Here is a 25,783-nt window from a genome sequence, read left to right on the forward strand (position 1 = left end):
CTTAATGAATATTACTGTGGTATTAAGCACTTATCATAGTTTAAAAGCCAAAACATTGTTTTAAAAATAGTTTATAGAAAATAAATAAAAACTTTTTTCAACAAGCGCCGGGCGGTTTAAGCGGGCTGGCTGCATTAATGTCATAATACTCCTCAGATAGTAAGACTTATTGCGAGCTGTATCACAATAGTGGTGAAAAGAAGCATTTAAACGACAAAATAGAAAGAGAATATTCTGTATAACCGAGCTCGCTATAAAATAAATCCAACTTAAATTCGCCCACTTAAATCAAATCTTTTCTTTGCTAATAAAAGGAAAGTTCCTTTAGGTATATGGTTAATTTATTTCGAATACTTTATTTATTTTAAAATAAATAAATTAAAATTTCGTTTATTCCTAATACGTAAACTACTTTCGTTACTTAAACGTTAAACTTTAGAGTCCTATAATCCGGGTCAGCCCCTTCAATAAAGAAGGCCGCCCTCAATGAAAACAAACGATAAACATTTTCACGCCTTCGTTTCTAAATCTGGCTATTAGAAGGAGTTTGTGCGGCCAAAAATTCGAATTTGTATTAATAAAGGGCCGAGAATTCGGGTCGCCGAACGAAATGCATCTATACTAGCAATTCTGGCGCTGTTTCATTCCTGCCTAGCTCCAGTTTACCGGAGACCGAACGGCGGGACGCTCGCTTCTCGTTACAACACCGGGCCAATACGCGTAAAACGATTCATATCAGGACGATAACAATCTTCAAATATTTAATTATTTTAACATTATTGAATAATTTGAAGCCTATTTTTAATTGAATATATTAATATGAATTTATATATATGTAATTGAATTTAATAAAAATAGGCAGTGCAAGTCGCTCAGCAACGGTGAGTATTAAAATGTCCTGTATGGATGACCAGTTAATATCTGAAAATGCAGTAACATACACTTAAGTAACTATGTTTTATGAAAAAGTTGTTATAATCATTATATAATAAGATCTTCTATATAAAAACAAACTTTGATGTGGGATTAAATATACTTGTTGTATCTGCCTTTTGTGACCGTCTTAAGCTACCTTTGTAAGACCACTGTTTTCTTTTTTGTTATCTACCATATTTTCCTTTATAAAATCAGTTGACTTTTAATCCTTGTTTCTGGGAAAACCACACATGTTAAGTAGTATTTAAGAAATTTTGAAAGTTCTACGTCTACTACTACTAATAGATGATAAACAAAAACGATTTGTAACATCAAAATACTACATATGTAATTTGAAAATTCATTGTCATATATATGACCTAAAAGATTTTCCAGGTGAAAAATTAATAAACGGACAATAAATACGTAATCAAAATTACATGTATTTCTAAGTATCCTTTAACTCTAATTAAACGTATGTCGAATATAGAAATTATTATGACGAACCTTGGTATACCCTGGCATTGTCCGAGATAAACAATCTTATACGCGGATATAGGGTAAGCTTTTATCATGTAAAGTTTCATTGAAACCCGTGTATTCCGCGCGATGCGTGCTAAAAATAAGAAAGAGATATTTTTAACATTATTTTAGTGACGTGAGCGAAGATTAAATCGATAACGAATAAACGAAATATATTTATTTATATCATATGAATAGTTACTTATCGAACAATGCATATTTATAAGTATAGATATATGTTTATATTGCATCAGGAATCCATTTTTAGTGCACTATCTTTTAAATTATATATATACAATATATATTTATTTAATCATATACTATGAAACAATTTAATATTGAAAAGCTCCATATTTCATTATATGAAAACATATATTAAAGTAGTAGTATAAGCCATGTTGCTATTATAAAAATATTAAAATGAATACTCATTGTATCATGATATTATTATTGAACTGCACAGGGGTTAAAATTGAACTCCCAAATTGCTAAAATAAAAATATCATTTTATTTTGAATAGAAAATAATATTTATTTCGATATCAATGAAATATTGAATACTATATTATGTTAGGGCTTTGTGCTAGCAAGTCTGAGCCCCGATCATCATATATAATACTGTCTAACGGATACATAATACCTTGTATTGCATGCAGGGTTAAAGGTAAGTCAGCTTAATTACAGGCACTTACGACATAACATCTTAATTCCCATGGTTGGTAGCGCATTAACGATCTAAGCCATGGTTATTATTTCTGATAGTTCGAATGTCTTAGGGCGATAGTGGCCATTTACCAGCAGGTGTCTCATATGTTCTTACGGCCTACGTATTCTAAGTCAAATTCTACTTAATATGATATAACTAGCAGAGCCTACGACTTCTTGAGTGTTTGAATTTAACAATAAAGTTATTAATGTAGCCTATGTACTCCTTATCAACTATCAGCCAGTGAAAGTCCCATCAAAATCAGTCCAACTGTTTCAGAGATTAGTCAGAACAAACAAACAGTTAGGCAAATAGAAATTGAAAATAAATGTTATTTTGGCATATTACGTACTGTGTATATACATATGCATTTATAAGTAAAAAGCAGTTGTTTAAATTTTACAAACAGACACTTCATTTTATTATATATATAGATTATCATTACCATCACAATAAACTACGTTAGAATTCTAAATACTTTACAGTAAAAAGCTTAAAATATAAAAAACACTACAGACGTAACGTTTAAATATTTACAGGTAGTAAGCGTTGCAGATGTTTCGTGAAAAATGTCAGTGAATATTTAAGTAGAACATTTTTATTGACTCAAAAAGGAGGTTTTGTATATTCGACGTGTATAAACATTTTATTTTTCTGTATCCGAATTTTATAATTCTTTCGTTTTTATTATTTTTATAAACTTATACGAATACGATACGTTTACAGTACAACTTACACTTTGTATAAAAAAATGTATTCAATTAATTTGAATTTTAATATTTTTTTTATTAAATTAGGAGGGTTCGATATGAATCACCTTTTGACCGTCAAATAATTAATGTACCAGCAATTGTGATAAAGATATACCTCACACATAAGAACTGTTTTTTTTTTTCAAATTTATCCGTTCAAGACTGTCGATAAAATAAATGCCAGTATTTTGTGAATTCATACACTTTTATATTTAACGTGAAACTTCTAAAACACCATTACCGGTTGCTATATCAACGTTACTTAAATATTCGTTTAACGTAGCAAGTTATTTAATCTAAACGCTTTAATACCGCAGACGAAACAAAAATTTTACTTTCATTAATATAAAAAAAACCTTTCATCTCATTTTATCTTTATTTTTTATACTATCATTATCTCATCTATCTCATCTAAATAAAATATATTAAAAAATAATTTATCTAGGTTAAAGCTTTTAACACCTCATGAAAGTTAATTTCAATTTAATTAACTGACCTTTCTATAAGTAGTAATCCGCAGTATTTTTTTATCAAAATGTCAATGGTCTGAAACATGATATTTGTAAGCGTTATCTTTATAATCTAAATTCATTACAATAAGTGTTAAGAGAAGCGCAGAAGGTATTAGTATTACGTGATACGTGTAAAAATTCAGACGAAGGGTATATCTATAACGTTAGAAGCAATAGATTGGGTAATTAGTCACAAATGCAAAAAAATTATATCACGAGACAATTAATATAGTAAAATTGTAATATGTACATATCAAATCAAAAGAAATTAAAATAAACTTTAAGCAAGTGGGCTTTTAAAAGCACTTTTGAATCGTCATTTTATAAACCACATACATCACCTTATATACCAGTAATTCTAAATTCAATTGTAAGGCTGCTCATAGGTAAATAAACAGTGTACATGCAGGCATTCAATACAAAGTCAATCAAAATAAAAATAAAAAGTCGATCTTTTCTATTATTTATTAAAAAAGAATGGACATTTTCTATATATTACTTTAACTTGGCAAGTATTGTTTTCAAACAACAACTAATATATATTTTATTAAATCAATAAGGACTTACTATTTTTTTTGTATTCATACATATTTACAGTGCAATTTTTTTATTACCTTTTGAATGATGCAAAAAAACACTTAATTTCGAAAGCTTTTATCGAATTCTCGGACTTCATACAATTTGATTGCAAATTGAACGGACGAACTCCCTTTTTTTCTTAGTGTTTAATGTTATAGGGTAAGCAATTATACGTGCACAAATGCGTTATCAATATCTGTTAATTAAAAATAACAAATCCATTTGAATAAAAATAATAACTTACTGTTACCTACGTCAGAAGTACCTATTTATTTATCACGAATGAACAACTAGTTGGCATTGCCAATATTTTGCCATCCGGAATAAAATATCACTGCAGAATAATCATATTTAGCGAGCAATAATAAACTTATATTAAAAAAACTTATTCGAAACATAAAAATGTTTAATTCAGCTTAAAATATTATCAAGCTTTGTACATATGAGTTACAGCTCTAATTACTAATTTCATTTTTAAGGGGAAGGGTCTAACATTTTCCCTATCCATAAAGAAGACACAATATTAAAACAACAATGATTCGTTGTATGAGTACCTGGCTTTGCCTTTACCCGGGTTCGATTTCCGGAATTAGAAATATTTTTTCCCGATTTGAATATTTTAACCCCATCTCTCGATGCAGTAAGGGTCATGAAGGTCAAAAGCATGAATATTACGAAAAAAAATTCACAGGACAGTGTAATAGTTAAAGTTGAAATTTCCAAAATTCCATAGTAATACACTATTTCACTGCAAAAGTTTCAACCCACGCCACGCACTTATTTCGAGTGTTTCCATCGTACCAATTCAACTTATTAACGCATCATTTGAAATACATATTTAAAATACTTATTCCTGTTTTAATTGACTTGAGCTAAAACTGGTAAATACCTCAAAATAGCGTGCTATATATTATGTTATATACATAACATAATGAAATGAATCAATGTATGAATTTATTTCTTAAAATATTTAAATAATGAATATTGTTATCCCTTTCAATATTTCCTAAACTGCTTTTTTCTTGAATCGAGATTCGAGACATCTACTCAGATATCTTTAAAATAATGAATTACAATATATTAAGAGTTATCTTACTAAATCTAAACTTTATATACGTATGTTCTTAACAGTCATAAGTCCCCATACTTGCAGTTTATTTTTTAAGTTCCTTACTTATTACTTACGCGCGTGACTTTTAAAACATAGTACAAACTATTATCACATCCATAGCAAAATTTAGAAGAAGAACAGAAGAAAGACAAGTTATTCTCTACAATTATTTGAATTTTACTCGCCTCTAAATGTTAGAGAAGCATTTTAGGTCACCGTTTACAATGATTATAAAAACATTACCAGTTGTTACTTGTGGAAAAGGATGATAATTCAATTTGCTATTTTCAATGTAAAATTCTCAACACAGATTAAACAAATCAAGACAAATTATAAAGTAAAATAACTTTTTAATTTGTGTTGATTATTATTAACGTTCCGACAAAATGTTTCATTACGAAGAATATTAATGTTAAATAATGTGAGACTACGCTTTTATTACGATTGCATTTCTGCTTATAAATAATGTCTTATAAAATATCGCTCAAGTAAGAATTGTACTCAATTAGTCGCAAAGGTATTGTGCTCTGAACCGAATTATGCAGTCTCTTTATTCACGTACTTTGACTTAAAGCTTGACTTTCATAACTTTACATTATTTATTGTACGGCAACTTGATTTTAAGATGTTGGAAAACGTATTTATAACGAACAGAAAATACATCTAACACAAGTTTAAAAAAAATTACAATCCATATTAAGTTACTAAAGTAAGTACGTAAGTGTCACCAGCAGAAGGTGTGAAAAATAAATGCTTAAGCGGTTGAGTGGGTCTGGAGTAATTTGAAGTCTAATTTAAGATAAAAAAATAAGAATAAGGAATATTATATTTAATTTTCTACATATATTTATTATTATGAAAAATAGCCGAAACATCTCTTTCAACATCTCAGTACAGGTAGGTAGGTCGTACAGGCAGTACAGACGTCGAGACAGCGCACAAAGCGATCCCGTGACGTCCCGTTGTGATGGCAATTTTTACTTTGATTAGGTGTAATGCTTTCAACACTGAACAAAGGAATATTAGTTTGTAGTTCTGCAAGTGACCGAACTGCACCTCCATGCATAATCTTTCTAAAAGTATCCCATCAACATATATTTCTGATTTTTTTGTAAAAGGAGATTATTAAACTTATGATGAAGTTCAATGACGACGTTATCGACTGAGAACTGGGTGAATTATATAGCTAAGCCTTTTTAGTCTGGGTATTACTTACTTAAGATAGTAAATAATAATTAATCGTCACGTAAAAATGGTTAATCATACATAATATTCATTTATTTGAGTTAAATTAGGCGTTACGCTCAAACGTTGATAACAATGCGATAAAATATATACATATCAATGAATATATAATAAGTTATAAATATGTATTTTAAGAAAATTGGAGCAGAGATGGCCCAGTGGTTAGAACGCGTGCATCTTAACCGATGATTGCGAGTTCAAACCCAGGCAAGCACCGCTGATTCATGTGCTTGATTTGTCTTTATAAATCATCTCGTGCTCAGCGGTGAAGGAAAACATTGTGAGGAAACTTGCATGTGACAAATTTCATAGAAATTCTACCATATATACACATGTGTATTCCACCAACCCACATTGGAACAGCGTGGTGGAATATGTTCCAAACCTTCTCCTTAAAGGGAGAGGAGGCCTTTAGCCCAGCAGTGGGAATTTACAGGCTGTTGCTGTGAGTCTAGTCTAGTGAGTGGACTAGACAAATAAATACTCTGAATTAGCTTCCAGTTCTAGTATGTGCCTGTAGTAGTAGTAACTCCATAGATAAGAGATCAATTATGATGTGTCTCTGAAACCGGATGTCACAACCAATCACAGGATTGGATCTGGACTGAATGATCTCGTGACAATATTATAATATAATGCACACGGCAAACCAATGGCGCGTCCTATTCTCATACTATCATAAACCGACCCGGAAAAAAAATGTATATGCCAAACTTTGATCTGCTACTAAAAATATCTCGACAGAAAATCCCAATGTATTTACTCCCAATATATTATTATTGGCCCATCCGTAAAACGTACTCTCAGGTTTGATACCAAGTAGTCAGAAAGAAGAAAACAATTAATAAAGTAGATAGGGCGAAAAAATACCAGCAAAGTAAATAAAAACATAAATGTATTTCTTGCGGATTTACTACAAGATATAATTGAGTTATTTCGCAACCCAATGTTATAGATATCAAAGCCAACATCAGTTCATTCAATATTGGATATTGGAACCGCGAGCTTTGACTTTGTATTGAGTGAGAAGCAATCGCTCAACCCCTTTTCGCGATAAGATAGTAAATGAAAATGGAACCTTCACAAAGAGGTAGGCGTTCATTGTGTCTAAGGAGGATAAAAGTAGGATATCTATACTCATCAATATTCATTAGATACAATAAGTATGTTCAATTAAAAAAAAATATATGTTCCATAATTGCAAATAATTTTGAATAAAGGTATTAGTTTGTTCCATAATTAACATGAAAGGGGTAAAGTGACTTTTTTGAATCTGTGGTAAACGAAGTTATTGAAATTTATATTTGTATGTATTAACTTTAAATATAATAATATCTGCATTCGCCTTAGTCTTTCACGCAATCCTAGGCAAACATTTATTTATTTAATTACCAGTTGTTCCCCCAGGCTTGGCTCGCATTTTAAGGATTGGTTGTCATATTTTAGGGAAAAAAGTCGCCTATGTCCTTTCTTGGATTCAACTTTGCTGCATACAAAATGTAATCAAATTAGGTTCGTTGATTTAGTAGTGAAAGAGCAACAAACATAGTTACTTTCACATTTATAATATTAGTATAGAAAATTTATATAGCAAAACCGTTGGCAGATGTTGTCTACTGACAGGAACATTCATGTAAACAATTTGTTCAAATACTGCTAAACTAAAGTTCGCAGCAGCGATAAATCTTCATTATGTCATCTAATCAAACTATTAAAACATACAGCGCTAGATCGCTTATAGAGAATAGTTTCGACTAAACCTAGACTGGAAGCGCTAGGAATTTCATGGCGTCTACGTTTTTCGTACAACGTACTGTAAGAACATGGTAGCCCTTTAGATTTGACAGATTGTACTTTTTGTCTTCATTAAATATACTTTTTCTATTGCGGTGTTATGATTATTAGCTAAGTATTTAATCAGTTTGAAAACAATTATTTATACTTATTCGAGTAAATAATTATTTAAATACAAGTTAAATCACTTTTATTCGGAATTTCAAACTACACGCCTACATTGAGTGAATGGCAAAACCACACTAAAGCCAAGTGAACAGTTTGCAGTTCAGTTCAGTTGCACAGAGAAATAGAGGAAATATATCAACATTAAGTGCTGGTAAATTGTATATATCGATGGTATTATATTGTGCTTAATATATGTTTTTAGAAATCCGAAATTCTTTAGTTTAAGTTTTATGTATCTTGATTTTTTTAATTCAGTAAGGGAACATACAACAAACCTTAATTCGTCATTTATTAACAATAATTATTTCCCAAACGATCAAATTCAGTTTTTAATTAAAAAAAAAAACAAATATGTTTTCCCTGTTTTAATTTCCAAATATAAACGAAATTTAAAATACATACCAATATAAAACCTCTTTAGAAAAAAAATAACAATTCGTAAAAACTCGGTATTATATTTTTAATACATTTTTATAACAGCACAGACGAGGAAAACAATTTAAAAAACGGTTGAGAGAAGATATGTTCTACTTTTTCAATAGATACAATAAAACACTTGCCTTTGATTTGCTGATTAACATTACTCTCAGAATTAAACCCAAGCGTCATTTCAACAATATAACTTTGTTGTTGTAGTTTTGGGTTTCATCCAAATACAAAACAAACTATCAATGTCACGAAAAGTTTCTTCCCTAATTACATAATTAATACTACAAATTGAACGATATAGTTAAAACGTTAGCCTGTTCCACATAATTTACCTTTATTAAACCCTGTAACTTTGAATATATACTGTTTATAAACAGCGAAGTAATTTGCGCGGATCGTTAAAGAATATTGTCTAAAGCTAAACATGAAACCTTATTGGAGCTTCATTGTTAACATTTTTATACTAACATATTAATGTACGTCCAAATACTGTTATAAACTCTTTCTAATTACTTATGGTAGGCCAGTGAATAGAGTAAGTTACGCGCAGATTTGGGATTCAAAGTCGGACAAGAACGACTATATACTCAAGTAGTTATCTTTCATAGTTACTCGTTGATGTAAGGAAATCTAGATGAAAAATATTAACATGTATAACTAACCTGCGTTGGAGCTGTTTAGTGGAATTGGTTCCAAACCCCTTCTTCGCAATAAGAGTACGCCTCAGCACAAAAATAGAACATTTACACTACATACTATCGACTATCTAAATACTAATTGAAATACTGTATTTACTACTTACTTTACTAAGTATCAATATTTCTTTTTTCTATACTAAACATTTTTTTTATAATGTGAGTAATTTTGAGTTGTTTAACTTAATACTCGCTTTTATTGTCATAGAGGAACGTTGTTAAATAGACAAACGAAATTATAGGCTTATTTGACCCGCGGTTATTGATCCGTCGATCAGTCTTGTTTAAACACACGAGCGTTATAACCATGCCTTCATCCGCGTAGATACTATTATTTGACTGTATGTTCAAACTTTTTATTGACTACAGTTCAAAACATGCCGTGTGCCAAGTCAATGTACGCATGCCAAATTTTAATAAAAACTTTTCAGTGGCTTCCAAACGTGCATAGACTAAATGCCTACAGCGATTTTTATTTAAAAAAAAAGACATTTGTTTATTAAGTGCAAAAGGACAAATAGACCACCTATTATAATGGTCATTATTATGTTAATTGTAAAATAATATGTGTAAAATTAATTTACATTAACGCTGGCTCACTGACACACTTTCTATTGAAAACATTTACGAGGTGAATACTCTACCTCCAAAGAAAAACACATAGTATTTTTCTATTCCACTTTGAAGGGTGAGTGAGTCAATGTAGCAGCAGACCCAAGAGACGTCACATCTTAGCTCCCAAGGTTAGTGGCTCATCAGCCAAGTCAAGAATGATTAATATTTCTTACAGGGGGTTATGATTTTGTGCCAATTTGCTTGTTCACCTACCAATACGATAATAAAAAGTGTGTCTACATATCTATGAGTATATAATCTCTCTAATTTAGTTTCTTTACTGATCATTGATTAGAATACAGAGCTTACCTCGAAGAGACTTTTACTTTTTTTGGTGGTAGACTTTTACTTAGTGGTAGGGCTTTGTGCAAGCCCGTCTGGGTAAGTACCACCCACTCATCAGTTATTCTACCACCAAACAACAGTACTCAGTATTGTTGTGTTCCGGTTTGAAGGGTGAGTGAGCCAGTGCAACTACAGACACAAGGGACATAACATCTTATTCGTAAGGTTGGTGGCACATTGACGATGTAAGGAATAGTTAATATTTCTTACAGCGTCATTGTCTACGGCTCGTCCGCGAACTTATAAAAAAGAGACACTTCTATAAGACTAATTACACAAAATACCTGTTATTGCACACCTCGAGTGTAAAGTCACGTGTTGTTGCTCCAGTATCGCAGCGAAGATAGAAAAAGTATTGACATAAAAAGTGTGTTAACACACACTAACACCTCATAGGGCTCGTAGTAAGTTGTAGGTACAACCGAAAACTACATCAATGCCAATATATGAAACAATTTATTCATTCGCATTCTATGTTTGTATATTTGTAGATTTAAAAAAATATATCTTCAAAATAATTACGTTACTTAAACGCTTTAATATAAATTGCTAAGGCTCAAGTTAATTCACGTATTAATAGCAGTACATTATGTTGTCACCCGTGGACGTTATACCTTTACTTATTAATGGTTTAATGAAGTGTTACAAGGCTTTCATACATAAACCGCTCAAAATGTAGCTTTTTATCTTTTAAATATAAACAATTTTTTTTGTAAACACGGTAAACATTTTTTTACCAAATTAATTAAAATTAAATTTAATTATTTATAAGGGCAACACATGTTGTTCATGTGGGTATGAACACATTATAAAATACTCAAGCGTGTAAATTATAATGAAAATATTTACAAACGCAATTACAAAATTCATTAATTTCGTTTGAATAAAGCTGTAATACAAAATATAATATGTTTATTTTACTGTGCAAAAGCATTTTCCTTTAATCCTTTAAATTCAATTACAATATCAGGCCGGGATGGTCCATTATCAACAATAAGTGAATCACCGGTGATCGCGGGTTCAAACCTGGGCAAGCATTGAGTTTTCATGACCTTATAATTCATCATCTGCTGCGATAAAAGAAAAGATCGTGAGGAAACCTTCATGTGTTGGATGAAGCTATGCATCACAATGATGGAATGATCAAACCTCTCAATTTAAAGTCTTAAGGAAACAGGACTCTTACGGGATTTACTTTAATTACATTGTAAACTATTATCTATTAATCATTTAATGTAATCAAAACAAAGATAATTATTGACGATCTAACAATTGGCAATAGTTGAAATGGGGAATAATTAATCGTATCCACACACTAAATCGGTATAATTAGATTGTTTCTTACGCAATCAGCTGTAGACACCTATTCACGTTACGGAAAATTGGACGGAAATAAATGATACTTACTTGGTGGTAGGGCTTTGTACAAGCCCTTCTGGGTAGGTACCACCCACTCATCAGTTATTCTACCGCCAAATAACAGAACTCAGTATTGTTGTGTTCCGGTTTGAAGGGTGAGTGATCCAGTGTAAGCCACAGGCACACGCTTCAACAATCAAAAGAAACAAGCGATACGAGCCTCTTGATTGACCCAGTATAATATCGTATAAAAGGTAATTTGTAAGAAACATTTCTTAAAGTTTATTGTTTTTTGATAGGTATAGTATAGGGTTGGCTGACACCGACTCCAAATATAGCAATAATTATAACTACATTATATAATCGTAAATCGACTTTTAAGTAGTCTAATATTTTTCATTTCATTTTACCTAGGAGGACTCTCAAAAATATGTTAAATATCCAATTATTTTTATTATTTTTTAGTGCTTTTTAATTTGTTTTAAAATACTGTTTTGTTTGAAGTCGGTTTTTCTTTTTGTTAAAATTTTATTTATTTTTTAATTTTAAGTGAAGCTGATGTAGACTAACATTTTTTTCTTAATATGGATAGATTAAGCGTGCCGTTTATATGAATCAGAAACTACTTCAGGGACAATTTCAAAAGAAACTTTCGAATAAAGCAAAAATAGACTTTCGAAAATACGGCTTTAATACGTCATGCGGCATAAACTACAAGGTACCACCCTCGAATGAGCTGTAATCGACCTCAGTAAAAGAACTTTGCAAAACAGCTATTCGTATGCTATGTCGTACATCATATGACATCACATCATATACACAAAATTTGATTAAAGACAGAAAGAAATTCTACCCCAAATCGCATCCTAACTGTAAGCCGTTTAGGAGTTCCGTCAATACATAGTATAAAACAAAGTCGCTTTCTCTGTCCCTATATCTTTAAAACTACGCAACGGATTTTGATGCGGTTTTTTTTAATAGATAGTGTGATTCAAGGGGAAGGTTTGTGTATATAATAAATGAATAATATAGTAAAGAAACACTGACAATTTTAGAAGTTTGCAATGTGATGTCGTAAATAAACAAATTCTTTAGTATATTTAGTATCAGTATTGCACCCGTGAGAAGTCGGGGCGGGTCGCTAGTTGATTATAATATTCGATTATGACAATTACATGAACATAACCACGTTCCGGAAGGTGATTCAAATATCCAAGTAACCCATAAATAAAAGATTCGACCGAGTATTGCTAACGTGCTCCTCAGAATTGTTCCGTTCCCTCCCGTTCCCTTAATTTGTCATAGATCCTGTACTCAGAACCTTACCAAACTTTCACCAATCTACCCTTAAAGTATATCCTTTATAATAAAAAAAGAATCATCAAAATTGGTTAACGTGATTTTGAGTTATTCACCTATTTGTCGCGCATATACATAATGCAAATTTAAGACTTATGTCGTTTTCATACGGATACCATCATCGGAAAAAAAAAAAATGGGACCCCACGGGAAGCACTACCTTACAAACAAAAAAAAAAATTATCAAAATCGGTCCACCCAGTAAAAAGTTATGAGGTAACAAACATAAAAAAAAAAAAAAATACAGACGAATTGATAACCTCCTCCTTTTGGAAATCGATTGAAAAAGATACCCACACACAATGATTATATTGCCTAGGATAGATGTAATATTATCACTTATATAATATTTTATTTACAGAATTTGGCAATGGCGCGGTCAACAACTAATTCTTCAAATATCATAGAGAGGTTCAGTGGGACCACCACATCTACAACGACCACTCCTACCAACAATATCATCGTGGTCGCCAAGTCTAGTAATGGCAATAAACGACCACCTATCATCGTTTATCCCACTGGTAAAGTATAAACTTACACTAAATAAGTACTAATAATCTATCTATCTTATTATCTATCTTTTGCTACTGCTTCATGTTAATCTCTTCAATTTCCGGGATGAAAAATATTATATAATAAATAATAATTTAAAACAAAGGATAAATTAAATCTGAGTTTTATTAAATCTATTTTAGTAATCTACGTGATAAGTATAGAGAGATAAATTTATGAATCTTTGTATCCTTAATTCATATTAAATACCGCAATATTTTCCATCTCCGAAAGTACTTACTTATTATGAATATATTATGTAGAGATTTATTACATTTATTCAAATAGGTAAATATTACATATTGAAAAATTATGTGCGCCAACAGTGACGTAATGTTTGGAAAGGATACAAGCAACTTCTTTATACAAAATAAAGATTGTTTGTCTCGATAAATCTAAATATATGGAATATTCTTAAACAAAACACGAACATTATCTTAAAATAGAATTAATTGCGATGTACATTTCCAATTCATTAAGCATATTGTGAATGTTCCGCTTGTCTGGGATACATCGAACGTTTGTTAAACAACTTATCAAATTGATTAAATTGGAATGCCTTTCGCATTCATTAAAATCGTACTCTCATACGTTTCGTTCGATGTTTCATGGTCATTCAATCGTACACGATCCGTGTATAGAATTTCCTTCAAAACAAGTGAATGAAGCATTTGAATCTTCTAGCTCCAAATAAACCTGAAGTATTATTGTTCTCAAAGAAATTAGAATAAATAAAACTACACGAATAAATCTGAATAATAGGCGTCGTAAAACTCAGAACCTTAATTCCTTATTCCCTTTGTTATGTCTTTGTAATCTTAACTCCTTTGTTTTCATTCGGTGTAAATAAATATATCTTAACATAGTGCTATTGTTTCAGTGACGCCCGAGTCGATAGTAGTGCCGATTGTATCGTGTATATTTGGCTTTCCATTATTGGCGTTAACAGTTATATGTTGCTTGCGGCGGAGAGCGAAATTGGCAAGGTAACTATTACATTAGTTAAAGCTATTATTCATTCTCTGACTATAAAAATATTTGGAAACTATTAAAGACTACCAATACCAATTGTGACTTAAGATCCGTGTAAAGATATAAAAAAATCTATTTATAAAATAATATTTTTTTTTTTGTGTACTAACCTCTAAACATATCGGTATGAAACTTTGACGAATCGGTTATCGTTATCGGCAATGAAGTTATGAATTCAGTCGCTTCTTCTTCCTTTTTTGTTTTTTTTTATGAGAGACTTAACATCTTTATTAACATAAGAATTAACAACATTAAATGCTTAAATATATATATACAAATATGAACTAAAACTAGTTACTGTATAAATCTTGACCGCGTGGAATGGTGGCAAGAATGCTAGCAGCATTTTTTGTTTAGATTTAAAGTCAAATTAATACACAGCGAAGCAGGCAGATGACAGTTAGTATAATTAAATTATATATTTGTGCGATATGCGATCGGCACGTTTGTCTTATTCGTACGCTCATAAGTAGTTTAGCATTGGTGGTAGGGCTTTGTGCAAGCCCGTCTGGGTAGGTACCACCCACTCATCAGTTATTCTACCGCCAAATAACAGTACTCAGTATTGTTGTGTTCCGGTTTGAAGGGTGAATGAGTCAGTGTAACTACAAGGCACAAGGGACATAATACTTACTTCCCAAGGTTGGTGGTTGGTGGCACATTGACGGTGTAAGGAATAGTTAATATTACTTACAGCGTCATTGTCTATGGGTGATGGTGACCACTTACCATCAGGTGGCCCATATGCTAGTCCGCCACCCTATAAGATAAAAAAAATAGGTTGAAATATATTAACGTTTGATTGGGTTTATTAAATGTAGCTATAGTTTGCCACCATGCATCATCTCCTAAAAATTTAAACAATTCGCAGTGTTCGCCTCAACTAGGCTAATAATACTGAGAATATATTACTATCATAGGTAATGTAGCAATGTAAATTCTATTGAGAAAAACCAATAAGAAATAGAGGTCAACAGTTGATCACTACATACACGCACATAAGTAAAGTATGACATTCGGCGAGTATCAAGCGTTGCTGTCACGCACATCTTGATAATAGAGATGTGAGCTGAGATGACCCAGTGGTTAGAACGCGTGCATCTTAACCGATGATTACGGGTTCCAACCCAGGGAAGCACCACTTTATATATGTGCTTAATTTGTATACATAATTCATCTCGCGCTCGGCGGTATAGGAAAACGTCGTGAGGAAACCTACAAGTGTCTAATTTCATAGAAATTCTGCCACGTGTGCATTCCACCAATTCCCGCATTGGAACAGCGTGGTGGAATATGTTCCAAACACTCTCCGTCTCTGTCCTACATGGAAGAGGAGGCCTTATCTCAGCAGTGGGAAATTTACAGGCTGTTACTTACTTTTTTTACTTTACATCTTGATAATAATAATAGAGGCTTGTTTATTTAGTTTTTATGTATCCTATCTAGACATATAAATGATCTAAGGTACATTTCATTTATAAAAAAGTGTTCTAGTAAAACGTACAAACTATAATGATGAAATCTTTATTTGTCAACTAATATGTTACGTGGTAAATATTAGTCAAATCAATTAGGCACATAGTTTGTTTAAAGACGAAAATTAATTTATAGTTTTGACAGTAGCTTTTTGTAAAATGAATAATTTGTTGATTCTTTTTTAAGAAGATTCCCACTCATTATTATTAGTATTAAAGTTATACATTTTCAAACAAACTGAATTGTTCTAACTTCTAATTTTAAAAATATTTATTTATGTTCTTTTTCTTAATTAATTTAAAAATAAATTGTTGTATACTTATCCATACCTTACTTCAGTACCAATTGAATATTATTTTGTGATCAGAATGCGCGTGGTATCTAACAAAATGAACCTTACCAATAAAACATGCCATTTTAAAAAACACTACATGTAGATTTTAAGCACATATTAAAAAAAGTAAAAATATTGTATGGTGTGCGTGCGGTTCAATATTTTTATTAGTTTGCTGTTCACGTTCATATGATAAATAAATGCTAACCAAAACTATGCATGCGTAATATTCAGTAGACGTTACCTTTCCACTTTATTGTTGATCAAATAAGTAAAACTAATTACGTAAAAAAGTAATTAATAAAAATAGCTTAATGAAACATTAATTTATTAATTATTAATTCAAGATTTTCCTTTTCATTGATGTCAAAAATTCTAATTACATTATGTACTGTATCATGTTATGTTAAAAATTACCTTTTTATAAATCTAAATCTAAATAAAAAAATATTTTTCAGTTTTTGTAAACAACTCTAAGATTAAAAAAAAATCATGAGATATAAACTAACGAACCAACGCAGTTCTTATATGACGCCCCTACATTATCGCTTGATATTTGGTCCTAAGGTGTTGTAAAGTGACATTCATTACGTCCTTTGATTGTAATTAGATTTGACATTTACCCTTGTGAGACATTCGCTCCGAGGCTAATTTTATTACAAAAGTTTAACTAAGACTTATCTCCTTAATTCAACAAAATCGTATGTAAAAATGTACTAGGCAATTCTACAAAATATCAATTAACTCTTTACATATTTTAATTACAATTTTATTTACAAAGTTCCGATAAAAATATTCCACAATATCATAAACACCATTTTTCTTTCCGCAAATATTGAATACCATAAATGATTCTAGACCTCGGTCAATGATATCGCATCAAATCAATATCTAAGTTAATATTTGTCCCAACTCCTGGTGTACTTGGAATAGTTTGTTTGTAGAATAACGATAAATTGACCATAGTAAGACCAAGGCAAATAGTAGAGTCTTCAATCAGATCCCTATTTGGTGTGGTATCCAAATACAAACAAACTTGTTGACAGCTTATTATAATACTTTTCTATTTTTGTTACAAACTTCGAAGTTAATAGGACTTTTAAGAAAATTCTATATCACCCGTTACATAATAACATGTTATATAGGATTAATACTATAAGTTGTAAAATAATACCTGCGATTTTCTTGACAAGTTTATTGCGTTCTTCTCAAATTAATTATTCTAAAATTCTTGTATGTATATGTAAAATTCAAGTAGGCTACTTGAATTTTGAATATTTTGGTATTTGTTACAAATTATCACATAGGTTATTTAAAAAAGCGATCAAAATATTCTATCCGCCTATACTAATTTGCTAATACAATCTTCTAAAAGCCTTCTTCTTATATGTTTATTTATCAGAATATCTTATAATATAATTTAAAATAATGTTTATTGGGTAAAATCAATATCAATAGTATCATTATTTTAAATATCAATAAGCGGTTACCTAGCAAATGTTCCGATGTCATGATTCGCCCAACCTTTTTGGAACTAAGTTCTTGTATACGACTTACGAGTGAACTGGCAGGAGTTATGTAAGGAAAAGCCTTATGACCCCTTCCAGGAGTCTTCTCTCTTTTTCTCTGTTTGTCTCTTATCTATATTAAGCTGTATGTGATATATACAGCTTAATATAACAATACTATATTCTTTATTTTAGTTCTTTCACTTCCACACTGAATTTTATATTACAATTTTATTATGTGCAATTAATTTATTTTCAAACTATTTCAATTTGTTACATTGTGTCTGTCTTTTAATAAAAGCGAAAGCAACTTTGTCGGGTGTCTCACGAGACCCTTTTTTTAATCTTTTTTGAAACATCATGTAATGGATGTCAGTAACTCGACTGATCACGAAACTTTACTGTATGTCTATACGCCCTTGCTCAGAGTTTGTCCCAGTATCTACTACATTGTTGCTTGAAACGGAACTGACAACTCTATCTTACTTCTCTTGGAGAGCGCACAACTGTTTGTGAGGTATATATTACTACTACAAAGTCTCGAACATACCCAAAGGTATATACTAGCGCGTGACCCGTGTGTTCTAACACACAATATCACCAGCCTTTAGGGAAACAAACTTTAGGTAAACAAAACCGTTTTCTGTACACAGCATTGGACTTCCACGGTATGTGAGAATATGATGGACATGTCAATTGTTAATTAAAGAAAGCTTAAAGGGTCTAAATCTAACTCATAAAATTATTGCATGCGTAATCCCCCGGAGTCTTCTATTATGATCCGTAGGCGTGCTAATAACGTCCTCAATAACCCGAGCAACTACGGACAATGCTAACATGTTAGGTTACAAATTAAACACAAGCCGACCGTGCTGGCCGGGTCGGGGTCCCTCATTCATTACAACCCGTCAACGCGTAGGCAAATTACGGTGTAATATATAACATAGAGTGCCCTCCCGCCCGAGGACTTTCTAAGCCGAGATCCGGTCTCACAAGATGAACCCTTAGGATACGCGCATTCTGATCACTTAAGTAGCGTCCAAGCGCCGGCCTTGAGTATTTTATGAGACACCATCCCGTCCGGTAACGCTTACGAAACCATTAGAGCAAACAACACACTCCGAATAATATAAAAAAGCTCTTTATATTATCTCCCACACTTCGTAAGTACCAAAGTATTGACTACACTTTTAAAACGTAAACAAAACCAGAGTTTATGCCGTGACCTTTCCCATCCCTCTCTAAGAAAATCTTAAATAAATGTGGAGAGCCAAAGATAGTTTATACTTAAGCATACATACTTATAACATTACATGTTAACATTAACTTCACCAATTATAATATGAAACTCGTGCTCGCGGTGAATCGACAATGTTCAAAGTGAAGGTTCGAACATGCGACCACAAGACTCCAAACGTTCGTTCCTTCATTAACCGTCAAAACTTAAATGATAGGTATAGAATAATTAATTAATATTTCCATAGAACTTCAGTAATAGGCTGTGATTTTAGTAAAGTAATTTGTATTATCAATGTTTATGTACATGAAGATCACATTAACGTCTACACTTCTCTTCATTACAGCATAGCGTGTACAGCCGTAAGATATTCATTAGGCTATAAAGTCTACCTTTTTAACTATCAAATTTTATGTTTGTAATAAAAACGTTTCTCACAGGGAACGTGCCCGTCGTCGTAATTGCGAATTAGACCGGGGCGAGTTGTCTGTTGTGAGACTGTCCCCAGTAAAAGCCAGGCCTCGTGCCGTCAGTCTCATCAGGTCGCCCCGACCACCGCCTACGCTAGAACTGGACACTGTTCTCGAAGAGCGATCAGATCCGGAACAAACAACACTCTCACAAGTAACAAGAACCTTTTATCAGATAATCTTTAAAGTTTTTTATATAAATGAAAACATTATGAATTTTATTAAAATATCATTAGAAACCTTCAAAAATAACATTATCTTCATTTCAATTTGCAAAATCATTTATCATGGCATCAAAGATACTAATTATATATTTTTTATGAAACAGTGATTAGTCATTATATATAGATAATTAAAAAAAAACTATTTACTAAATTATAAAACTGTATGTTCATTTATATGTATTGAATATGAATTAATCAGAACTTTAATTTGCAGATTGAGATGACACCAGACAGAGAAGTGGGTTCAATTTTATTCAGCACGATTGGAGCTGTAGGCAGCGCCGCTGTTTCCGCAGCCACCTGTGCACGAGACAGCTAGCGGCGGGGCTCAGCGCAGCTCGGCGCGCGCTCGCCGCTCTGGGCTGCGCTGACAAGCCAACCCATCGACGACGACGTAGAAGACGTCCCCGATACGGACAGCTAGCAGACACAGGATGATCACTCCATCGCCGACATCGGCGAACGAATGAAACTCTTCCTGGACATTCCACTCAGATTTTAGTAGAAGTGCATCCAAAAAACTCAAACGTGAACAACGCTATTGCGAGTGTACGAAGACTTTTTACGTAATTAAGTGAATTTTATTTATAAATAGTATTAAAGTGGACAAATTATAATTATAGCTAATTAAAGTAACCAACATCGAGTATTACTAAAACTATACGACCATCAAATTTAGCGTGCTTTAGTAAATGTTCGTACGAGATAAATATATGAATATTTATATTTACGAAATAAGATTTATAAAATCATATCATATATCAAAGACGGTCAATACTAATAATAAATTGTTAATAAGATGGAAAGAAGTATTTTCGCCGCAGGGTGCCTCTTTTATTAAAGCTGGCCGGCCCTTGAGGAAGTTTCATTTATTTTCAAAGTTTCGCAATGTTGAAATGAAAGGTGAATTTTGAAATATATTTAAGAAATATACTTTTCGTTATTCTGTTGCACGATTTATATTTAATACTTGATTATTTTTATATCATTAATTTCCTATATTATCTGAATATACATATAATGTTTTTAAGTTTAATCATCTTTGGAAAATTGTAAATTTTAATAATGATATAAGTCTGTGGGTGTTACCCTTAGCAAGATTAAAAAAATAATTGTTATAAATATATATATTTATAAAAAGAACCAAAATCATATTATATTATATTCCTTAAATATAACATAGCTTTGGTTTATATGTGTATCTTTCTTGATTACGTTATATCAGTGGGTAATTTTTACTCCACAAATGTTAACACAAAATAAATTAAAGATAATTAACGTTTACCGTTAATTACTATATCGTAATTTATATTAATGTATAACTAAGTAACAGTACTTACTAGTTACATTTTCTTTTTTTTTTAGACATCGTTATGTATATACAAAAACGTAAATATTTATGCACAATTGCTTTTAGAATAAACGATACGCTGATAGTAGACGAATTAATAAAATATAATGTAGAAATATGTATGTACATACAAAAATATTAAATTTTAGGTATAGAATTAGTTTTCTACGAGCCTGAATCATGTTTGGCTGAATGGAATAAAATTGAAAGCAAAAAATTTTCGTTCTATATTTAAAAAATAAAAAAAAGTAATGTCGACATATCTCTTGTTGAAACCATTCCTTTTTTAAAAGAAAACATGTTTTCGTTTGTAATAAATTAATTACACGAACAAAATTTGAGTGTAAGGTACACTAAAACTTGACTTGCTCTATTAATTAAGTACTCCTGACCGATTTCGGCGTTCATCCGCAACGGAAACTAGGCTCCTATGGAGAAGTCATTATAAAGCTCAAATGTGTGCGTAAATGCTCTACTTTCCCACTCTCAAGTCAGAAAGATAGCCGTAATTTTTACGTAGACCATATATAGAATTAGTTGATAAAATAACTCAAACTACTAGACCAACAAAGGAGTTAAGAGGTCTTATATGATGAATTTGTAAAAATGTTTATAGAAATGAAATTCAAAGTAACGTTTACTGGACACTATTTGGATTAAGCAGCGTGATTGTATTATTATTTTATTTGTCACTATAAAAAAGTAGCCTGAGTTACTCTGGACAGCATTTGGACATGTCAGCGTGACTGTGTTACTATTTTATTTATAATAAAATTAAAGAAGGTTACTCATTATTACATTAGCTATCTGCCAGTGAAAGTCTCGTCAAATCTATCCAGCTGTTCTAGAGATTAGCCGGTTCAAACAGATAGACAAACATTGTATAAAATATTTTGGTATATGTACCGCCTACACACACATACATTAAAAAAAGCGATTATTTTAATATTACAAACAGACACTCCAATTTTATTATATGTGTATATTAATGGCGAGAAAATTTTCCTATATGGAGGTACGTATATTCTGAACGCATGCATTGGATCTAGTTGAAGTTCTTAATGCAAACGATTACGTTTCCATCCAACAATTTGTTTTTATTATTTCCGATAACAATTTAAAACTATGAATTTCGATATATGTTACTCGATAAAAAAGATACACATACAAGAATGGGGTTGCGATTTGTTCTCGTAGACCAATTTGTTTAATGGTGAAATAAAGATTTACTATTATCACCCGGACCCTTTTATTTCATTGTCCTAAATGTCCTCATGAAAACATATGACTCTTTCTTGCTTTTATTTTAAATTTAATAACACATAATATAAAAGTTAAAGTACATTCAAGAGCTGAGATGGCCCAGTAGTTAGAACACGTGTATCTTAACCGATGATTTCGGGTTCAAACCCAGGCAAGCACCACTGTATATATGTGCTTAATTTATGTTTATAATTCATATCGTGCTCGGCGGTGAAGGAAAACATCTTGAAAAAACCTGCATGTGTCTAATTCAATAGAAATTCTGCCACATGTGCATTCCACCAACCCGCATTGGAACAGCGTGGTGGAATATGTTCCAAACCCTATCCTTAATGGCAGAGGAGGCATTCGCCTAAAGGCTCAGTGGGAAATTTACGGGCCGTTACTTTACTTTTTTTTACTAAAGTTCATTGCTCAAAAATAATAAATATAGATACATTTATGTATTATAACAATTGCATCTAAAATAGATACAAATAGATACACCGGAAAAGAGAGCTCTTTTTCAAAATTTTAAGAGGTCAATGTCATCATAAAAATAAAATAACTTATTTAGCATAATATAGTTATTAAATGCATCGCAGGGAATTGTTACATGGTCAAGCGCCCAAAATTATTAAGAAGGCCACTTACCAGCACAGGCTGAGTATCAAAAACCTGTTGTCGTAAATGGTATTTTTTAAATTTTAATCATATCATAAATCATGATCTCATATTTCAATGACATTTAATTGGCTGTGGGTTATTGGGCAAGTATAAAAAATATATATAGGGTACAGTTTGTGTATTGTCACCTGTTATATTATTGTATATATACAGATATACAATATGTAGTATCAATCTGTTTCTAATAAAGATTTTTCGTTAAAGTGTGTTATTTTTATTGCTTACTTCTAAAGATATTTAATTTAAGAAATAAATTCAAACGCACTAGTAATAAAATTGAGCTAGTTTTGGCAACAAAACTTCTTCAAGAAGCATTGTGCTTATTAGTCAGTCTAGATAAGTATTTTGATTTCAACAATAATTAATATTACATACCAGTGGATTGTTTCTATATAAGGGTAGACATACAAAAGTTAATTTGTCAAGTGATCGATATTGCCGAATAACATGTAACAAATAGAAAATCACATAAATAACAATGACGGTGACCTGGGGGCAGCTATTAATTTTTAAACGATAATAAATCGAAATAATATTAAACGATAAACCTTTACACATACATATAGGTATGTGCTATATATACTAAGAAAATGTTGAAAGTGACTTAAATATAAATTATTAATTGAATATTATAACACTTAACCGTTGATTGTTAATTGAGTGTATAAAAAAAAAACTTCAAGAAATGTAACATTTAAAAAAATATCGTTCACAATTAGTTGATGGCGTTTTTTTTATATTCAATCTCATATATAAGTCTAATAATGATAATCGCATTCAAAATATTAATATATAATTCTTTTAATTTTCCAATGTTTATTTTCATATAATAAATTTGTAAAAATTTGAAAATTTAGATAGTTTTTCATATTTGTAATTAAAATATCTTATTTTGAATAATGTTCTAATTACCGATAAAATATCATAAATACAATAAATAAATTAAATACACTGTATCATAAAATGTCCATCGAAGCAAAACCCACCGTGCTTATTTTAAATTCAATTTTTTGCGAGCTCTCTTTGTAAGCACTGACCAGAAGTAATTTGATCAGTTTGTAACATAGTCTCATATCTTCATTCGAGCTTTCGATTATAGAATTTTCATTGACAATGTGCGTATCGTTTACAAAATATAAAAATGAAATTCTTTTATCCCTGTTTATTTTTTATATATTTTTTATACAACCAACAACAACAACATACTATTATAACTGTTAGGTTATAACTAACTCATCGGGTATTCTATCGCAAAATTTAGTATTGTGATGTTCCAATTTGAAGGTTCTGTAAGCTAGTATACTACAGGCTCACCTTAGTTCCCAGGTTTATTAGCGCATTGGCGATGTAAGGAATGCTTAACATTTCTTACAGTGCCAATATCTCTGGCTGTCGTGACCACTTAACAGCAGATGGCAAATGTTCCCCTCGCCAACTTTTAACAGAAAAAAAATGTCAAAAAAACAAGCCTTAAATACTGTAACATTTTTATTTTTACGTTGTTCGATATGGGAATTGTACCTATACAATAATAGAAATATGTTATGAATATTTATGAAAATAAAAATTCCGAAGCTAATAAAATACTAGTAAATTCTGTTATTTTATTATATTGACGAGAGGTATCGCTTTATCTTGACTGAACAGGCTTCTCATTGGCCTTTTAAACCCTAAGTCCCGAGGCTGATCCTAAACTAAACATTTGTAAAGGTCATAAGAATTTTCATCGTGGTCTGTTTGTAGTTAATCTTTATGTTTCAAACGTTAGATTTAGTCATGTATTTTTCCATCAGCTCTAAATATTTAGTAATTCCAATAAAATATATTTATCAACATTTGTCAACGTGAATTTTTAAATACGTAAAATGTCACCATGGCCGTAGAAATTACAGAGAAAAAGGTCAAGGACAACAAATGGAGCACAGTTGTAACGGTTAGCTCAAACAATGCCGCCTAACAACGCTGAACGTACCTACATAGGTACAAGGCCTCTTCGACCATATTGCTAACCATTATTTACATACTATGCAACTGCTACATGTTCCATTATACTTTGATATATGATATAACACTATCGTGCTTCCCAAGGGCTTCATTAAAGTTACTTTTTAAATACTAACTATGTGCGCTGTGCGATAGTGCGTAGCGTCATTTTGTAAATGTGTTTAAAGTATTATCATTATTAATTATTACACAGACAACCGGAAATTACAATTTGCTTTTGATTTTCTATTTGTTTTTTTTTTTGCACTTAAAAGTTCCATGCGCTCCGCTCCATCTACTTTTTATTGATAATAAAATCTGACTTCTTAGTGACTTTAAAAATTTAATTTATTCCTTTTCAATTCAAAAATACTTGTGAACAAAATATATTTTAATTTTCATAAAACGGCAGCTATCATGTCGTCAGGCAATCATTAAGGATTCAATTTACACGCCGTAACTGTAAGAAATTTGATTATGTTTTTTTTTTTTTCAATTTGTTGGCTTCGAATCTTCTTACCGTGCCTCATGATCGTATTGTTACAGTTTTGCCACGATGACAATGAAGTCGTAAAATATGTA

At 31.2% G+C, this 25,783-nt stretch overlaps 1 protein-coding gene across 1 annotated transcript; it reads left to right on the forward strand.

Moving 5' to 3' along the window:
* Positions 1-686: 686 nt before the first annotated feature.
* On the forward strand, positions 687-22,501 carry LOC124542924. Its single transcript, XM_047120868.1, has 5 exons — positions 687-881; positions 13,467-13,626; positions 14,538-14,643; positions 19,685-19,868; positions 20,153-22,501. Exons 2-5 carry the CDS (start codon positions 13,476-13,478, stop codon positions 20,255-20,257), a joined length of 546 nt encoding a protein of 181 aa, XP_046976824.1. The 5' UTR covers positions 687-881; positions 13,467-13,475; the 3' UTR covers positions 20,258-22,501.
* Positions 22,502-25,783: the final 3,282 nt, after the last annotated feature.

The sequence above is a fragment of the Vanessa cardui genome, chromosome 2 (assembly GCF_905220365.1).
Source record: "Vanessa cardui chromosome 2, ilVanCard2.1, whole genome shotgun sequence".
Classification (NCBI taxonomy): domain Eukaryota; kingdom Metazoa; phylum Arthropoda; class Insecta; order Lepidoptera; family Nymphalidae; genus Vanessa; species Vanessa cardui.